This window comes from Gadus morhua, chromosome 3, assembly GCF_902167405.1.
Source record: "Gadus morhua chromosome 3, gadMor3.0, whole genome shotgun sequence".
In the NCBI taxonomy this organism is placed as follows: Eukaryota; Metazoa; Chordata; class Actinopteri; order Gadiformes; family Gadidae; genus Gadus; species Gadus morhua.
Genome location: NC_044050.1, coordinates 25614932 through 25635229, shown reverse-complemented (window position 1 = coordinate 25635229; position 20298 = coordinate 25614932). Strand labels below are relative to the sequence as shown.

The 20298-nt window shown below is 50.7% G+C and overlaps 2 protein-coding genes across 2 annotated transcripts in view; one reads left to right on the top strand and one right to left on the bottom strand.

Moving 5' to 3' along the window:
• The window catches only part of wdr19 (WD repeat domain 19), a gene marked incomplete at its 5' end in the record, with an annotated part of 14969 nt that extends 8187 nt beyond the window's left edge, over positions 1-6782 (top strand). The window contains 14 exon segments of the mRNA XM_030352410.1: positions 174-256; positions 995-1078; positions 1329-1475; positions 1850-1974; positions 2198-2307; positions 2422-2490; positions 2688-2765; positions 3022-3118; positions 3222-3346; positions 3683-3764; positions 4474-4624; positions 5217-5340; positions 6286-6362; positions 6471-6782. Coding sequence (XP_030208270.1) covers positions 174-256; positions 995-1078; positions 1329-1475; positions 1850-1974; positions 2198-2307; positions 2422-2490; positions 2688-2765; positions 3022-3118; positions 3222-3346; positions 3683-3764; positions 4474-4624; positions 5217-5340; positions 6286-6362; positions 6471-6585 — 1467 coding nt within the window.
• A 220-nt stretch (positions 6783-7002) lies between these two features.
• On the bottom strand, positions 7003-20071 carry rfc1 (replication factor C (activator 1) 1). The gene is made up of 23 exons (XM_030352411.1): positions 19960-20071; positions 19503-19646; positions 19331-19406; positions 19054-19164; positions 18521-18840; positions 18102-18167; positions 17870-17947; positions 17176-17562; positions 16387-16488; positions 15079-15258; positions 14452-14556; positions 13772-14201; positions 13072-13187; positions 12834-12948; positions 12035-12123; positions 11417-11554; positions 11110-11205; positions 10399-10652; positions 9986-10103; positions 9457-9602; positions 8916-9129; positions 8299-8502; positions 7003-7561 (listed from the first exon to the last, which is right to left on the bottom strand). Exons 1-23 carry the CDS (start codon positions 19960-19962, stop codon positions 7448-7450), a joined length of 3606 nt encoding a protein of 1201 aa, XP_030208271.1. The 5' UTR covers positions 19963-20071; the 3' UTR covers positions 7003-7447.
• Between the last annotated feature and the right edge of the window lie 227 nt (positions 20072-20298).

Sequence of the window (20298 nt, the reverse complement as noted above, 5' to 3'; positions counted from 1 at the left end):
AAAATATAGCCCTACAGGGGATGAGATCACACCCCTAAAGGGGTGTGATCTCATCCCGTGTAGGGCTATATTTTATAGAGCTATTAGTGTAAAAAGGATATTTTACGTCCTCATTACCACAACTTAAACTCTGCCCCTTATGACGCCTGCATGAACTCACGTCTCCTCCACAGCAATTCTCAGAGGCGGCTCAGCTCTACGAGAAAGGCCAGTACTACGACAAGGCAGCCTCCGTGTACATCCGCTGCAAGAACTGGTGAGCCCCACGTCCTCTCACTCTCTCTCACTCTCTCTCACTCCACTGGTGAGGCCAACGTCTCTCACTCTCTCTCTCACTCCACTGGTGAGGCCAACGTCTCACTCTCTCTCACTCCTTCTCACTCCACTGGTGAGGCCAACGTCTCACTCTCTCTCACGCCTTCTCACTCCACTGGTGAGGCCAACGTCTCACTCTCTCTCACTCCTTCTCACTCCACTGGTGAGGCCAACGTCTCTCACTCTCTCACTCCACTAGTGAGGCCAACGTCTCTCACTCTCTCACTCCACTGGTGAGGCCAACGTCTCTCACTCTCTCTCACTCCACTGGTGAGGCCAACGTCTCTCACTCTCTCTCACTCCACTGGTGAGGCCAACGTCTCTCACTCTCTCTCACTCCACTGGTGAGGCCACTGCTCTCACTCTCTGACTCAACTTAAAGTCAAGACTATTTATACTGCGCCTTTCATACCCAAGGTAAACTCAATGTGCTTCATGGAAAAAAACATGTCATACAATGAATAATGAAAGAATAATCCATCAACGATGTGACAACAGCATTAAAAATAATGCGTGGAAGACATTAGGATGGAAATAACAAGTCAAAAGTGAACAATGGTCTATCAGGAAGGTGAACATACAGGTTTCGACCCCCTGGTTTAAAGGTAGTCCGGCTGGGCCACAGCTCTCAGATCAGCAGACTGTGTGTCCATGAGCTCACGGGACTGTGTCTCCTCAGGGCCAAGGTGGGGGAGCTGCTGCCCCAGGTCAACTCCCCTAAGATCCACCTGCAGTATGCCAGGGCCAAGGAGGCCGACGGAAGGTGAGTGTCCTGCCTTTAACCCGACCTTCAGGGGCCTTTCCCAGACTTTAACGGGATAGAGCAACATTTTTAAGACAAAGTAGTTCTCTGACTCATGTACTACAGTTAGAGGGTAACTTCTTTATTATTATACCTAACATTTAGTGTGTGTGTGTGTGTGTGTGTGTGTGTGTGTGTGTGTGTGTGTGTGTGTGTGTGTGTGTGTGTGTGTGTGTGTGTGTGTGTGTGTGTGTGTGTGTGTGTGTGTCAGGTATAAGGAGGCCGCCCTGGCCTACGAGAGCGCTAAGGACTGGGACAACATGATCAGAGTGCTGCTGGACCACCTCAACAGCCCGGAGGAGGCGGTCCGCGTCGTCAGGGAAACGCAGAGCATCGACGGAGCCAAGATGGTTGCCAGGTCAGACCGCGACCTGTGATCCATGAACGTGTACACAGACAATGCTGACTGCTCGTATACGCCACGACAAATACAAGCTATACAAATAAAGCTTAGCTGACTACGAGAACAAACTGCAAACAAGAATGCAGAACGCAATTTGAGAGGATTATTTATTCATACAGTCCTTTTTTTGTATCCGTTATATCCGTGTGGACTTGAATCGAATGTTGCCCAAGACAAAGTTTCTCTGTAGGAGACAGCAAGTCTGCCAAACAGGCCATGTACTGTATCCCATCTGTTTCTGCTCTGGCTGACACACCTGATGGCTGAGTTCCAATACAGTGTGTGTGTGTGTGTGTGTGTGTGTGTGTGTGTGTGTGTGTGCGTCCCAGGTTCTTCCTGAGGCTCAGTGATTACGGCTCAGCCATCCAGTTCCTGGTGTTGTCTCAGTGCAACGACGAAGCCTTCCAGCTGGCACAGCAGCACGGCCAGATGGACGTCTACGCCGACATCATCGGTGCGTGCGTGCGCGCGTGTGCGCACGTGTGTGTGTGTGTACACGCGCGTGTGTGCACGTCTGTGCCTGGAAAATAGTGATGAAAAGCGTTTGTGATGTTGCATAAAACAATTGTCTGTTTGTGTGCGTGTGTGTGTTTGCGCTCGTCGGGTGGGTCTATGCTCACGTGTGTGTGTGTGTGTGTGTGCGTGTGTGTGTATGTGTGTGTCTCGGCGGCGTGCAGGCCCTGACGCCACCCAGGAGGACTACCACAGCATCGCTCTGTACTTCGAGGGCCTGAAGAAGCACCTGGAGGCGGGCCGCTTCTTCCTCAAGTGCGGCCAGCACAGCAGGGTAGGACCCCACTCCCGACTCCCCACTCACTCACCTGCCTCACGCTCCGTCCACCCGCCGGTCCTCACCCCCCCCTCTGTCCCCCCCCCCCCCCCCCCCCCCCCTCTGTCCCAGGCCCTGAAGCACTTCCTGCAGTGCCCCAATGCTGATGACAGCCTGGCCATCGAGATGGCCATCGAGACGGTACGTCTGTCTGAAGGTTCTGTCCGTCTGTCCGGCTAATGATGAGTAAGGATTTACTGTGTGTGTGTGTGTGTGTCGCTGTGTGCTTGTGTGTGTGTCTCTGTGTGTGTGTGTGTGTGTGTGTGTGTGTGTGTGTGTGTGTGTGTGTGTGTGTGTGTGTGTGTGTGTGTGTGTGTGTGTGTGTGTGTGTGTTCCAGGTGGGCCAGGCCCAGGACCTGTCTCTGACCAATCAGCTGATTGATTACCTCATGGGGGAGAGTGACGGCATGCCCAAGGTACACGCCAAAGATCGTACTACGACTGTAACAACTAACCCTCACTCTGTAATAACTAACCCTAACTCTGTTATAACTAACCCTAACTCTGTACAAACTAACCCTAACGCTGTATAAAGCGGTACTCTGTAATAACTAACCCCTAACTCTGTGATAACTAACTGTGTATATAAGTAATCATAAAGTGCACATCTATGTATGTCGATGCCAAAGAGACAGGAAGCGGCTGACCTATGACCTCATTTCCTGTTCCCAGGACGCCAAGTACCTGTTCCGCATGTACATGGCACTGCAGAGGTACCAGGAGGCCGCCCGGGCCGCCATCATCATCGCCCGGGAGGAGCAGTGTGCAGGTACACACGCACACACACACACACACATGCACACACGCACACGCACACACAGTGTTCCGGCTGTAACGATGGCCTCACTGACCGCGCGCTCTCCGGTCCTCAGGGAACTACCGTAACGCCCACGACGTGCTGTTCAGCATGTACACAGAGCTGCAGACACAGAGGATCAAGATCCCCGCAGAGATGGGGACCAACCTCATGGTCCTCCACTCCTACATACTGGTCAAGGTCTGACGGGCTGCTCTCCCTGAACCTGTCTCTCCCTCCGTCTATGTCTCTCTTTAAACCTGTCTCTCCCTCCGTCTCTGTCTCTCTCTGAACCTGTCTCTCCCTCCGTCTCTGTCTCTCTCTAAACCTGTCTCTCCCTCCCTTCTCCTTGAAAATATTTTGTTGGGTTTTCAAATTGTTCTATGAATTGATTTAAGTAACTTAAGAGATTTTTCAAAACATCTCCCGCTGATTGGATGTACAACCTGAGGGCCCCGGGTCAGAAGGACCGTTGTGTGTGTGACAGGTGACGGGGGACAGGTGTTAAGTGGGCTGTACCCCGTGTTTGTTCTGCAGATCCACGTGAAGAGGGGGGACCACCTGAAGGGGGCGCGCATGCTCATCCGCGTCAGCAACAACATCAGCAAGTTCCCCGCACGTGAGTTCACATCAGCGGCGCACGGTCTGCACTGTGGTCTCGGGGCCAGCAGTCCTATTGGGGGGGGCAGCAGAACTCTTGGGGGGAGAGGGGCCGGGGCCTGAAGCTGGGCCTGAAGCTGGGCCTGAAGCTGGGCCTGAAGCTGGGCCTGAAGCTGGGCCTTGAAGCTGGGGCTTGAAGCTGGGGCCTGAAGCTGGGGCCTGAAGCTGGGGCCTGAAGCTGGGGCCTGGAGCTGGGGCCTGGAGCTGGGCCTAAGGCGGGGCCTGAAGCTGAAGCAAAAGCGTCCTCATCTTGTGCTAGTGATCTTTTGAAAGGTTCCTCTACCTAGTGAATGGATTTCTTCTTGCGAGAAATCCATTCCCTAGGTGGAGGAACCTTTCAAAAAATGTGTTTTTCTACACAGTGTTGGTTTGAAACCTTGACCCACTTTCCCAGTTTCCCGCTGCTTGGCCGAGTTCTTGTCTGCTTTTGATAGTCTGTCTAATAATAGCCTCCAGCACAAACAAATATGAAGCGTAAGCAAAATAAAACGCCCGTTAAATTGACCCAGATTTAAACTTACAACACAATGCAGCCTGAGTCCTTGAAGAACGTCATATCGTAGTGGATGCACTGGGATCGGTTCGTCATCTCTTCGTCACACACGTGGGCGTGCGTCCGCTGTAAAGGGCAGCGCTGTGCTGACACGCGTCCTGTGATCCCCCCCCAGACATCGTCCCCATCCTGACGTCGGCGGTCATCGAGTGCCACCGCGCCGGCCTGAAGAACTCGGCCTTCAGCTTCGCCGCCATGCTGATGAGGCCCGAGTACCGCAACAAGATCGACGCCAAGTACCGCAAGAAGCTGGAGGCCATGGTCAGGTGAGCGGCCCTCTGCGATCAGCCCGGCGGACCACCCCGCCCCATCGACTCACCCTAACCCCGTCACTGATATCAAGGGTTTAGCCTGTGTGTGTGTCTCTGCACCCATCGCACTCCGGATCATCCCTGGAAGGAGGGATCCCCCACTGTTTCGTCCTTGGGCCTAACATTTTTTTTTTGTTCGGTTCCGGTTTTTCCGACCGATCCTGTCAATTTATGTGCGACCCAAATTATTTTATGAAAAAACTATTCTTACAGCACCTCTTCATTCTGTACAAGGATGAGCGCATTCTCTCGTTTTTTAAAAGAAAACCACCTACCTATCATTCGCTGCCGCTGGAAAAATTAAAATAAAAAAATAAAAAAAATTCCCTACCTACCCATGACCTCAACTGACAACCAACAGGAACCAAACTTTTTTTTTTTTTTAGGCCCTGCTGATTAAGGGAGTTTTACCTTGCCCTCTGGGGGGGGGGTTAGGGTCAAGGGGGTTGTCGTGAATACATGGCCTGTTAAGCCCTTTGAGACCGCACCCGTGAGCAAGAGCTCAAGGGGAGGAACTGACTGGACGAGCGCCGTTGTGCCCCTGCAGGCGTCCGGACACGTCAGAGGTGGAGGAGGAGGCGACGCCCTGCCCCTGCTGCGGAGCCCAGCTGCCCCAGAACGAGCTGATGTGCGGCTCCTGCAAGAACAACCTGCCCTACTGCATCGCCACGGTGACCGCCGCGCTTCACCGCCTTTACGGAGCCTTACCTAGCGAGAGGAGGGGGGGGGGGGGGGGGTTGATCCAATAATAATAATAATAGATCCGTTTTTTATAGCGCTTTTCTAAGTACTCAAAGACGCTTTACAAATAAGAAAGGAATACATACAGACAGTACAGACAATCAAACAATCAAACAAGCAGCACATTAAGAGAGCGGGAGAGAGTGGAAGATGGCGGAGGATGATTTGTCAAATGTCCTAGGTGGTCCTGAAGAGATGGGTTTTAAGTCGACTTTTGAATGACCAGAGTGTATCAGGGTTTCGGATGGCCGGAGGGAGGGAGCTCCAGAGGGTATCTACACGCTCGGTTTAACGTTTCCTCCGAGAGGCCTGCCACTGAGAGGGACAGTCCTTTGCTCTTGGGGCAAATGACGCGTTACGTTGGACAGAGGTGAACTCTGACCCCTCTGCCAGAACCACCTGGTCCCCTACCAGGCGTTAGCCAGCTGTCCCCGGCTTAGCGTAGGGGGCACCAGCAGAGCTCGGTTACGTTAAGCTCAGTGTCAGTCGAGCCATGGATTAAAGGGGAGATATCATACCACCAGGTGTGAGTGTGATTAGCCGCTACAAGCCGTTTTGAAAATTTGCCCCTTCTGACATCACAAGTGGGCGTGTCCACCTAGATCTGTGCTGGATAGATGAGCAACGTTTGATACGGTCCATTGGGTAGGCTGGTAGACTGATCTATCCAGCACACATCTAGGTGGACACGCCCACTTGTGATGTCATAAGGGGCAGATTTTCGAAACGGCTTGTAACGGCTAATCACACTCACACCTGGTGGTATGATATGTCCCCTTTAAGGTTTCACTCAACACCATTATCCTATGGTGAAACAATGAGACACCGTCTGAAACACTTCACTAAATGTTTGTTTCCATGTCGACTGTTGCCAGGGTCGTCACATGCTCAAAGAGGACTGGGCTGTGTGTCCGCACTGTGAATTCCCCGCGCTCTACTCCGAATTCGTTCTGTGAGTCACACACACACACACACACCACACCTCATGCAGTCTCAATCATCGCCCCCCCCTCTTGTGATGTGTTAACGAAGGGGATCCGACGGTTGTGTGTGTCTGTAGGTTGTTGGAGACGGAGAGTGCGTGCCCCATGTGCTCCGAGACGCTGACGGCCAGCCAGGTGAAGAAGATCCCAGATTGCTCCAGTTACTTACAGCCTCAGGAAGAGGAGCCATGAAAACAAAAAGACGAACACAGCTGTGTACTCTAGCTGTTAAAGTCACTGATCGGTTTTGTCTGGGTGTGTATGTATATTGAAAACGTAGTTTTCCAGCCTCAGTAATGAGGATGGTGAATATTATATTCCGGAAAAGCAATAACTTATGTACATAATAATTTGTATCATTTAATTAAAAAGGATTCTCTTGTTTTGACTATTGAAGTTCTCCTTTCACCACTTATCTGATCTCATACAGGACTCATGTAGGACTTAAAATTAATCAAATCACTTTGTTGTGAATGCAATGACCTCACAAATCAACCAGTATTTTCTTATTATGGATGAACTCTGCTGTTTCAGTATAAAGTCCATCCACATAACTATAGTAGGGAGGTAGCAGAATAGTAGGAATTCAGAAAATGAACCAGAAATCAATTCAGCTTTTTACAAAGATTTATGTACAGAACTGTTTGGATGTCCAGTTGACTGCTTCTCAAAAGTGCAAGAAAAGAGATTCATGTACAGAGCTACGTTGGAGTATTGAAGCACACACAAGTAACAGCATTGGGCTTTTACGTCAACTATTTACAGGTTACAAACACTAGTTGCAACACAGCTGTGGACCATGGAGACGTTCTGCTTGACATGATGTATTCAAACGGAGCAAACCAGTGGAGAGATCCGCACGTTGCGGTGGTCACCTCCTGATAAGAGCGGCTCCGTTCTCCACGGAGACACCAGTTATTCAGAAACAGAGCATCACTTCAGCCGGCGTCACTCAGAACCAATGAGGGCTCGCGTCCCGGAGGCGGGATCAGACAGGAGCCAATAGGGAAGGGAGTGTACACAGGAAGACTTCTTCATGATCTGGGGCAGAGTCTCACTTCTTGGCCTTAGCCTTGACCTTTCCCCTGGGTTTGGGTTTGGGTTTCTCAGAATCCTCATCTTTAACCTTCTTGGTCACCTTGGTGGTTTTCGCTTTAGCCTTTCTCAGCTGCAGAGAAGACGGAGAGAAAGAGAGAGAGAGAGAGGGGGGCGGGCGAGGGTTAGTCACAGGAAAGCTGGTGGAAATATTTGCTCTTTCGACGTGTTCCTCACGTACTGTACAAGACATATATGAGCCTGATATTGGTTTCATAAGCGGTTCACAAACAGCTTTGTTCCAAGACAACACAAACAAACAGAAGACACTCAATAAGCACGGCTGATCCTCGCTCCACTACAACCGCCACACAGCGCACTCCACCACACACTAGGGATGCACCCAATATTCGGCCACCGAACATTTTCGGCTCCTTCGGTTTCGGCCGAAGGAGTAAAAAGGCCGAACATAATACGCTGAACATTTTTATTTATTTATAAAAAAAATAAATATATATATATATATATATATATATATATATATATATATATATATATATATATATTTTTTTTTAAAAAGGTACATTGTTCTTAAATTCTTCCTATAATGTCTGCTGGAATGTTAGAAAACGTTAAATAAATATTTTGTATCAAATTTGTAATTGATTTTTTTTTATAGAAAAGCAAGACAAAAAGGTTTATAAAGGAGATTTAATTGTTTGATTTATGCAATGGTGAAAAATTAAAGCAAATTGAATGAAAAACATTAAAAGACACATTCGGTATTCGGTTTCGGCCTTCGGCCAACTGTTTCAGTATATTCGGTTTCGGTTTCATTTCGGTGCATCCCTACCACACCCTCCTGCCTACCTTGATCATGCCGTCCATCAGGTTCTCCTCCTCCTCCTGCGACTCCTCCTCTGCCGGTGCCTGCGAGTCCATCTCCTCTCCCCCGAGCTCCCCCCCCTCCCCGCCGGCCCCCCCGGCCCCCCGCCGCCCCTTCTTGACCGCCTGGAGGGAGTAGGGGGTCAGGTGCACCTCGCGGTTGTACGCCCGCGTGAACGCAGCCTTCACCTGGGAGGGAGACGAGGGGACAGCGTCGTCACGCACAGCGCGAGCCCGTTAAGAGCTTTAGGCACGGCGCCCGCGGGGACGACACCGTGATACACATCGGGAGCCCGATATACATCTGAGCCCATTAGACCCGCATGGAGGACAGATACTGCTAGCTATGCGCGCCACATCTAAATGCATGGTCATAGCATTACGTTTATCGTTAGCATCCTGCATAGCAGGATGCTAACGATAAACGTAATGCTATGACCATGCATGTAGCGTACACACACACACACACACACACACACACACACACACACACACACACACACACACACACACACACACACACACACACACACACACACACACACACACACACACACACACACGCACACACCCCTCCATCGCGCCGCCGTGGGGGTCCGTACCTTGGGGTCCAGCTTGGAGTAGGGGTCCGCCTGGCCCCCCCACACGCTGACCTCCATCATGTTGTCCACGTCCTCCTTGATGAGCTGGTAGGCGTCCAGCAGCTGCACCGCCTCGCCGGCCCCCTCGGCGCCCTGCCGCTGCAGGGGGCTCAGCAGCGCCCCCCGCAGGTAGGGCAGGTAGTCCAGGTTCACCGCCTGCTTGCTGCTCAGCGTCCTGGGAGACGGGCACATGGGGGGGGGGGGGGCGCGCGTTGGTACCGTGTGTCGGAGCACCGTTTGAGAGCCTAGGGGTACTAGAAGGACCCTAGGGGTACTTTGCAGAGTCCAAGGGGTACTTTGAAGGGTCCTAGGGGTACTTTGAAGGGTCCCAGGGGTACTTTGAAGGGTCCTAGGGGTACTCTGAAGGGTCCTAGGGGTACTCTGAAGGGTCCTAGGGGTACTCTGAAGGGCCCTAGGGGAACTTTGAAGGGTCCTAGGGGTACTCTGAAGGGTCCTAGGGGTACTTTGAACATTATAAAGATGTTGTCCCTGCTCTGCTCACCTTAAGCTCATGTGCGAGGCCAGCTCCTGGATGATGCGGGAGTGTTTGTTGGTGGAGGAGAACTTGCCCAGCCAGCTGGGGAAGGTGGGGAAGGCGTTCATGTAGCCGCGCATCAGCTCGCCAGGCAGCACGCTGGCGTACACCGCCTGGACACACACACACACACACACACACACTCAGAGGCAGGCTCCAGGCTACACACGGTGCCTCCATGTGTAGCGGGTGCAAGGCCACACATGGTGCAGCCTCTACGGGCTGGGCAAAGCTAATCTGTACCGCAAGGCGAAAGGTCAATGTGAAAGGAAAGAACGTTGAAAACAACGGCTGGAATTCATTGGTGTGGTTATTTCAAAACAAGTCTCGCAAGAAAACGCATGTGTCATTAGTGAGTGAGTGAGTGAGTGAGTGAGTGAGTGAGTGAGTGAGTGAGTGAGTGAGTGAGTGAGTGAGTGAGTGAGTGAGTGAGTGAGTGAGTGAGTGAGTGAGTGAGTGAGTGAGTGAGTGAGTGAGTGAGTGAGTGAGTCATCACCTGCGTGGGCAGCAGGGACCAGGTCTGTCGGGAGCGGATCTGTCTGTCCACCAGGTCTCCGTCACAGATGGAGTCGGCTGTCTTGCTGAGCAGCACCAGGTGGGCCTTCATGTTACCTCTGAGGGGGCGGAGCCGAGGGGACAACGTTACCACCACCACCACCACCACCACCACCAATACTAGCTAGTTAGAGGGTTGCCTTGTGGGTGCACGTGTCTCCATATGCGTGTGTGTATGCATGTCCGTATGCGTGCGTGCGGTGTGCGTCTCCTTGTGTGTGTCTGTGTGTCTCCGAGTGCGATGCCTGTCTCCGTACGCGTGCTTCCTTATGTGTGTGTGTCTCCTTATGCGTGCGTCTACGTCTCAGGGTGCGTGAGCGTGCGAGACTCCGTGTGCGTGTGCGCCGTCCTCACCCGGCGGCGACGGGCCTCACGTTGATGTAGTTCTCCTGGACGAAGAGCGGCGCCAGGGAGTAGTCGTGGAAGAAGAGGTCCGACTTGTCGATGAAGCTCATGCGGGCCGCCTCGTCGCCCGCCAAGAAGACCCTGCGGCAGACGTCGAAGGGGCCCATCTTCATGTCCTTGCGGGCGCCGGCCGCGTCCGTCTTGCACTTGTCGAAGCTCATCACCTTGTCCGTGGCCGACCACATGCACAGGTTGTGGAGCACCTGGGAGGGGGGGGGCAAGGGGGCGCGGAGGAGACCAAGGTTAAGGAATAGATACTAGTCATAATCATGTGATTGACCCCAAAAAATCCTCCCAAACAGCGGCTGAACCGTTTCTTTTTTTAACAGTGACTGGCGTTATCCAAAAGTCACCATCTTTCTCCACTCAGCTGAGCTGGACTGACCTCTGGTGGGGTGTTCTGTGCGCTACACCACCACGTATTAGATAGAAAGCGGAGCGGCTGTATTTTTGCTAGCATCCAGATTTTTCTATATATCGGCGTAACGGCAAACCTTGATACCGCCCCAAGCCTAAGATACACTCATTTTGATGTCCGGTTCATTGTGATCTGTTCCAGAGGAAGGCGTTCTGTCTGGACCCCTTCTTCCATCTCAGGAGATGAAAAAATAAAAATAAAAGTACAATTTGGTCTGGTATTTCATAGCCAGTGTTCCCCACCTGTCGGACATCATGATTGGACGCCAGGATGATCTCGTTGAGGGCCGGGGGTGGGATCTTGAGGCCCTCCTTGAAGGCGATGGACATCATGGCTCCCTGGCAGAGAGAGATCCAACAAATAGGAGAGAAAGTGGAGGGAATTGGAATCGGAAGGGAGCACCTCATTGTGGCAGAGCCGACGATCAAAAACGTGTCCCAAGCCCATATGACGTAAAACCTAACCACTGCGCTACAGCCCAGGGGTCGGCAGCCAGCCGGGGGCCCCCCGCCGTAATGGGGCCCCTGGCGCTGGGGGCCCGGCGCTCACCTTGATCTGCTCCACGCGGGGCCGCTGGAAGCGCAGGTCGAAGCAGTAGTTGGCCAGCGAGCGGATCTTCTGGTGGTTGCGGTCGTTGCACATGCAGATGATGGGGATCTTAGACGTCTTGATCAGGCCTATCATCTCCTGAGGTCAGAGAGGGGAATGGGGGGGGGGGGGTCAGAGACACTTCTCACCCCGCTCTGCTCCCTCACAGCTGAACGTGTTCTAGGTGGTCACCTGACCAGTCACCTGATCAGAGTTCACCTAGCCACTATGAGGCTAGGTGAACTCTGGTCAGGTGACTCTGGTCAGGTGACCCCCACCACTCCTACTTATTGTATGTTGTACGTCTTATTTTATGTTGTACGTCTTATTGTATGTTGTCCGTCTATTTAGTTATAGTACTGAGTTGTGTAGCTTCTTATCCTAGCTATCTTTGTTGTTAACGGGGAATGGCTTAACCTAGTGATTGTTGGTGCTCGGCACTTGGTTCCGTGAACATCCTTACTGTACCGACGGCGATATCTTTTTTTTCCCTTTCTGATGACAAATGTACTTATTGTAAGTGGCTTTCAATAAAAGCGTCCGCTAAATGCACTTGATGTAAATGTTCCGTCTGCTCACCTGTATCCCCCCGCGGTCCTCGTTGCCCGCCATGCCGTCGATCTCGTCCATGATGAGGACGTGCTTGCTGCTCACCGTCTGAGACGTGCCTGCAGGGAGAGACACGCGTCAGAGAGTGAGCTCAACTCGGTTAAAATGTTGTGCAGCACTACAGAATTAAAAAGGTGACACGTTATACCACTTTCAAAACGGCTTGTAGCGGGTAATCACACTCACACCTAGTGGTATAATATGTCACCTTTAATAACAACCCATGGAAGAAGGTTAGAGACACTTTGCAGGTGGGACAGGATTTCCTGGTCCATCAAGCTTTTTTTATTCTGTAGACATTAAGTAACTTGCATGCATTTGAACAAAAGGAAAAACGTGCAGTGAAAAGCTCCACGGAAAGACTTGAAGATACAGGGTTTCCCGCAGAATGTGTTGGTTAAGTTGGTGGGGTTGGCTGACAGAACGGGGGGGGGGGGGGTGGGGGACCATTGATGCCTGTTATCATGAAGGCTGTCAGATGTTGCCCTGCAGCCTGATCTATGCACAGAGAGTGCATGAAGTTTAGAATATGTAATCCTTTTCCTAGGCTGTAAAGTGCTGTGGGAAACCCTGGGATATCTCTTTCATATTTCTTTGCCTGTCATGCTTGGGGTAGCTTTAGGGCAACAACGCATTTTACAGTCTGTCATGCTTGGGGTAGCTTTAGGGCAACAACACGTTGGACAGCAACCCATCTCCCCCCGCCCGGAATCCTAGCACAAGCCCCAGGGCATCGGGTCAAATGAGTGATGACTGAGTGAACTTTTACCGGCGTAGAAGTTCTTGATGCTCGTGTTGTTGAGGGACTCTGCGATCACCTCCTTCAGGGTGTTCTTACTGCGCGTGCAGCTGGCGTTCATCTCCACATAGGTGTAGCCCAGCTCCTGAACACACAAACGAGGGGCTCTTACTGCCAATCATCTCCATCGAGAGTGAGTGAGTGAGTGAGTGAGTGAGTGAGTGAGTGAGTGAGTGAGTGATTACGTGAGTGAGTGAGTGAAACTGACCTCACAGACCAGCGCGGCGGTGGTGGTCTTCCCCACCCCGGGGGGGCCGGAGAGCAGGGCTGCCTTGAACGAAGAGCCATCGTCTTTAGCGCTGCCAAACTTGCTAAACTTTGCAGCTGGGGTCGAGACAAAACAACCAATCAGGACACGGTGAGACAAACTGAACGAGGTTCTTCATGGTGAATGGGCCGCTGACAGAACTCCTGGTCCATTAGGGTTGTGTCACCTCAAACAGTCCCTCCAGAAAAATGTGGCGCTTGTTTGTGATTGTTGCGGCCAAAAATCCTTGATTATGCAGCGCGTTTTCTTAAAAAATGCGATGAAATACGCAGCATATTTATGCAATTTTATGCGATGAAATTGCGGGAACTTGCGAAAAAAAATAAAGCTTTTCGATGACGTCCACGTCGCGTAATTACGTCACTTCATAACGTTCCCATGGCAACAGGGGGAAATGGCTGCTCTTGTGTTTAGTAAACGTAACATTTTTCCACTTTATGCCAAGATATATGTGACATATTTTGCAACGAAAATGCGGGGATTATGAAATCATGCAAGCCCCAAATATTTCGCGCGGAAATCTGCAATTTATGCGGTGAAAGTGCGGCATATCTAAAAAAATGCGGCCCCCGCATGAATATGCAGACTTTTGCTGATTATGCGTTGAATTATGCGATCGCTCAAAGATGCACCGACATACCTGGCGGTTTGGCCCCGCCTCCAGCGTGGTGCCGGTGCCAGCTCTGGAGCCACCGCACCAGCTTATTGGCACAGCTCTGCTCCCCCTGTTGGCCAATCACGGCCTTCAACGATAGGGGGCGGTACTTGTCCACCCAGAGGAGGCTGGCCTCCTCTTTCACCACGGCCGCCCGGGAAGACGAAGAGGAAGAGGAAGAGGCCGGGGGACTGAGGCCGAGGCCGCGGCGGACCCCCGAGGCCGCCCCCCGCCCGGGCGGCGTGGCGCTGGTCCCGGCCCTGCCCTCCCCCCCCCGGGCGCGGGACTGGCCGGTCTTGGAGGGGCTGGGGGTCTGGGGGGACCTGGAGTTGCCCTTGGAGGGGGAGACCTTCTGGGCCCTGGGGGGGGTCTTGGAGGGCTGGCTGGCCGCGGTCCGGCTCTTGGACACTTTGTTCTGCGACGACAGATAAACAAAATTACTATTTAAAAAAATATCCAATTCAAAAAAGAAACCCAGTTGTGATTGAAACACTTAAATCCAACCACAGATAAAGAAGCAATTTTAATTTAAAGTTATTTGAACATTTATGAAGACGGCTCAAATTGGGGCCACACCATCCTTATGGTAGAACATGCAGGTTAAAAACAGTGAGACCACAACAACAACAACAACAACTCAGACGGGCAGAGGACATCATGCTGACCTCGGCCTCCGCGGCGATCTCATACTTGGACTTCTTCCCGGGCTTGGTCCTGATCAGCTCCAGCAGGCCGTCCTCGTCCAGGATGGTGGTACCCAAGTTCTCCGCCTGGCCAGCCAATCACAAAGCACAAGGAAACCCAGCCAATAGGATGAGAGACTAGCGTCAATGAGGAGGGAAAGTAAAGCCAATCAACAGGACGCATCAGAGATGGGGAACGATGGGGTAGGGCGATGGATGAAAGCGATTAGGATTTTGTCTCAAACAACCACCAAACTAATATAAATCGAGTTGAAACAATATAAATGTACCGGTACTTTATTTTAAAGTACATTTATTTAATTCATTCAAAGAAAAGCTGGATTTATATTTATACATTATTTTTCGATTTGAACATTTTCCTCTTGAACATTTTGTGTACTTTTAAAAAAGGGGGAAATTCAAAGTTCTCAGATACAAAGAATTTTTTTAGATAGAAAATGCTTCATGTTTTCAAAAAAATAAATAATCGGGATTTCCCTATTGACCTAAATAATCGTCCATAACCAAGCAGCCCTGCGAAGAGTATCACTCCGAGTGCCAGGTGGGTTCCCCCCAGACCACGGATACATTAAGAGGTCCAGCGGTCACCTTCTCCGTCTTGGAGACCCCGCTGTCGCGTCCCGCCACCAGGTAGCTGGTCTTCTTGCTGACGTTGCCCGTGACCTTGCCCCCGTAGCGCTCGATCAGGGACTTGGTGTCGTCTCGCTCCATGGACTCCAGGACCCCCGTCAGCACGAACACAGAGCCCTCCAGACAGTTGGCCGCACCCTGGAAACACACACAAGGTCAGCGGCAACACACAAGGTCAGCGCTAGCACACAAGGTCAACGCCAACACACAAGGTCATCGCTAACACACAAGGTCCGCGGCAACACACGAAGGTCAGCGCCAACACACAAGGTCAGCGGCAACACACAAGGTCAGCGCCAACACACAAGGTCAGCGCTAGCACACAAGGTCAGCGCCAACACACAAGGTCATCGCTAACACACAAGGTCATCGCTAACACACAAGGTCCGCGGCAACACACGAAGGTCAGCGCCAACACACAAGGTCAGCGCCAACACACAAGGTCAGCGCCAACACACAAGGTCAGCGCCAACACACAATCCTGCATTAACACACAAGGTCAGCGTTAACTAGGGTTGCCGCGGTGTGGACGTTTTCACACCGAGTAATACGCTCGTGTCAACACCGGTATAAACGGTATTAACTTTGAAACTAGGTCAACCGCCATCTTCTCCGTCAACTCTCCTCTCACACTCGCTGGCAGCGCGCCAATTCTCGGCGTCTTATAACGTTCTATGTATAATAGTATAATATAATTGTATCTATCAAAAGCTCTGTGCGCCTCTGAATGGCCGTAGCGCGGGGAGCTCACGTAGGGATTGGGCTTCACGGGGTTTGTTTACCGGCGTTGCTATGGTTACCGGTCTTGTAAGAAAGCGCCAATTCACTTCCGTACAGAGCAGAACTGTGGCCTATTCTACACATTTAAATTTTCTTAACTATATTATTCATTTTTACTGAATTTGTTTTTTATTACTGAAAAAAATCTAAAAGAATGAACTCGGGTGTTGCCGATGTGCAACACAGAGTAATCGGTTTTGGCCTCAACAACGGTAACACCGGTAATACCGTATACCGCGGCAACCCTAGCGCTAACACACAATCCTGCATTGACATGTTCTCTAACCCTGGTGCTTCCCTCACCTCGCAGGAGCGGAAATATCAATCATTATTTGATCCAAACAATTCAGAAAAACAATCCCAAAAATGTTCTACCAAGAGTGAAAAGGCATATAAATGGCGTCATTAAGTGATAAAATGTACATTAGCACATACGGTCCGTCTTGTGTATGAAGCGTGCTGTGTAAATAAAGTTGCCTTGACTACCTTGGGGACTTCCTTGGAGCCCAGTGCCCGCGGTCCGTCTCGGTTCAGGTAGTCCCTGAAGCCGGAGGAGTTGCCCTTCTTCTTCTCTGCATCCTCCGTGCTCTGGGACAGCGGCACAATGGGGGGAGAAGCCGTCAACGCACCATCGACACACCATCGACACAATAGAGAAAAACCACAGACAAACCATCGACAGACCAGAGAAAAACCACAGACAAACCATCGACACAACAGAGCAAAACCACAGACAAACCATCGACAGACCATCGACACAATAGAGAAAAACCACAGACAAACCATCGACAGACCATCGACACAATAGAGAAAAACCACAGACAAACCATCGACAGACCATCGACACAATAGAGAAAAACCACAGACACACCATCGACAGACCATCGACACAATAGAGAAAAACCACAGACAAACCATCGACAGACCATCGACACACCAGAGCAAACCACCATCGACAGATCAACACAATAGAGAAAAACCAGACACAAGATCAACAGACCATCGACACAACAGAGCAAACCCTCAGACACACCATCGACAGATAATCAACAGACCATCAACACAATCGAGAAAAAAACCACAGACACACCATCGACAGACCATCGACACAATAGAGAAAAACCACAGACACACCATCGACACACCATCGACAGAACAGAGCAAACCCACCGAAACACCATCTACAGACCATCGACACACGCTTCAGGTGGTTTGTAACAAGCGAAGTGTAACAATTTGTTTGAATAATAATCCAGTTGCAGCGTTTGCCCCCACCTCTGCGTCCTTTGGGGAGGTCTTCAGAGCGCCGGGCGGGGGGCCGGGGGCATCACTTAACACTCTGCGCGTGGACTTCCTGTCGGCGCTGGAGGGCGCCAGCGGCTCCCTCTTGGGAGACGTTTTAATCTTCTCCGGAGAGATCATAATAACGCTCCTCTCCCGTGTGACGGTCGCTTCCCCTTTCTTCTCCTCCTCTTCCTCCTTCTTCTTCTTCATCATGGCCAGTTTGGAGCTGGCTCTGATTGGAGCAGAGGGCTTCTGAGGGGTGGGGCTGATGGCGTCCTCAGGGGCGAAGTCCTCCTCACTGGTCTTTGAAACGGAGGCCTTACTGGGAGAGGGACTGGAACCCCGTTTCTCAGCCAGGGAGGGAGATTCCTTGCGGGCCTGAATGTTCCCAAATCATGGAGAGACACACACGCACTTAATCTCAACAGAATGAAACCATCCCTCCACACACACACATAGCACATAGCACATAGACGCTCAATGCTCTACACACAAACCACACAAACCACACACACGCACACACACACACACACACACACACACACACACACACACACACACACACACACACACACACACACACACACACACACACACACACACACACACACACACACACACACACACACACACACACACACACACACACACACACTGCCCCCGCTGCGAGTGGCAGACGCCTCACCTTCTTGGCGTGGGGTTGCTCGTCCAACATGGCGAGGGTTCTGGCGAAGTCTTCGTCTTCGTGCACCTGCCTCTCCAGCTGGCCAGGGCGAAGGTCGCGTGCGTGGGTGGGTGGGCAGGAGGGGGCGGGGACAGGAAGAGGGTTAGGACCACACGGTACCTCCATGAACACAGCACGGATATAGACGGGCGCGCCTTGGTTCAAAGAGGGCGGCAGGGGGGGGGGGTCCTACCTCCATGTCCTCCTCCTTCTGGAGCTGCTGGGCGATGAGCTCATCGCTCTGCTGGTCCGGACTCGGCTGGGGAGGATCAGAACGGGGGGGGGGGGGGGGGTTATGAAAAACAGATGAGAAGAGAAGGGTTTTCTATACAAGATAGAACCCTGTAGTATGAGGAATCAATGATCAAATTATGAATACGCAACCGTAACACTTCATGCCAGGTGTAAGACCATACCAACAAAACCCAAACAAGAAAATATAGGCCAACAAATAATAATAATAAATACAATTAATAACATTACATATTATTCAAATTCAGAAGGTTATTTTTTCCTAATATGCTCATCCTGAGTGTTATAATTTTTTATATTATAGAGCTATCGGACGGGGGGGGGGAGAACAGAGACACCTGGCGGAGAACAAAGACTCACTGCCTTCCTCTTGGCACTCGCCACCAGCTTCTTCTCCGAACGCTGAACGCCGCCGCTGCCAAAGTAGTCCAGGACTGAAGTGGGGGTGTGTTTGGGCTGGGGGGGAGGCGTGGCCTTGGGCGTCCTGGGTACCGGGGGGGCAGGGGTCTTGCGGGGGGTTTTGCCCTCGCTGGAGGAGGGCTTGACAGGAGACGTTATGGTCTCCTTTGATCCCCGGGAGGACTTGCCCGCATTCTTCTTCGTTGTTGTTGTTTTTGAGGTCCCGTTCTCCTTGGGTTTGGGTTTGTTCTTGAAGGACAGGAAGTTGTCACTGTCGGAATCTACGAGCAAAGAAACCCAGTTAAACAGTAGGCAAAATATCCATTTGGCCTTATACCGGTTTATATTGAGCTAGAAAGATATAATTTAACTTTGTGTAAAATTGAGTGTGAGGTTACAAATTGGGCTAAATAATTCCAGCACATGTTATGTTACCATTGGTCTGCAGGAGGATGCAGATATATATATATATGACAATGCACCTTAAAACTTGCCTGTTTCAGAGACATATTGCACAGGATCCTTCTTAGCAGAAGGCTCTGCCTTGCTAGGTTTCGGTTTCTCCTTGGATATTTTCTTTTCTTTAACTGATTCCTCCTCAGAGTCTGTGTCCAGGAAGTAGACAATAGATGATAACAGAGGACAATGAGATGAACAAGTCAACGTTTATCCCAGAATAGAATGTTTGTTCATAATTCAAATTGTGTGCGTGAAAGGCTCCGTCATCGGGTGACAGTAGTCGGCGCTTTACATAACTTGACATTTTCCTACCAGATTCTATGATCGCACGTTTATTTCGTTTCTTGCCACTTTCTCTCGGTTTTGCTTCGGGTTTAGGGCTTTTGATCTGAGAAAGATGCAAAGAAAGACAAAATAAATAAAAATAAAACCCACAATTTGGCAAATCTGTTTAATAGGATCACAATGTTAATTTAATTCTTGCCTTGGATGGCCTTTTGTTTTTATTCTTTAGGTCTTCGTCTGAGGAAGATTTAGGCTTCTTCGCATCTTTGCCGGGGTTTCCATTTGGGGCGGTCTTCGGCGCTGCAGGTTTTGCAGAAGTTGGCGCAAAAAACCGCCTTATGTCCTGGGTTATCACAGAGAAAGAATCGCTCACTGTATGCCAACTGCTTCATCATTTCGAACGAGAATATTGTACATTCCCAGTAGTTTAGCGTTGTGCCTAAGAAATCTCCGACATGTTTCTTAAATTTCCAAATCGGGGGAGCATCAACACAAAACTGTCACATTTAAACAACATAGCACAAGCTAAACTTAGCTGCGTGGTTCCATCCTCCAGATAAAGAAATGTAAGGCCTGATCTACTAGAATACTTCTGTTCAACGCAATTTGTGGTTTAACGCATAGGTATAAATCCAATCTAACAGAATATGACATACCATACTGAACACAGAAAGTTCCGCTGCAGACTGTCAATCCCAAAGCAATCCCAGTATATGCTTGGCGCGAAGTGGTTGTGATGTTGGGCGGTGTCGCCTGGTGATGACGCCGTGTTGGCAACTGAATGTGCATCGACGTACTGGAAGTTCTGGCCCATGTCGATCATTATTTCCATAAAATGGAACAGTACCTCAAAATAAGTTACTATGGAGTCGTCTGCGCTGGACGCCCCATCCCAACTTCTTCCGACAGGTGAATGTGACGCACTTCACTTTCATTTAAATTAAACTAAAGTCCTATGATCGTGAAGACATGAAATATTATCCTATATGAAGCCC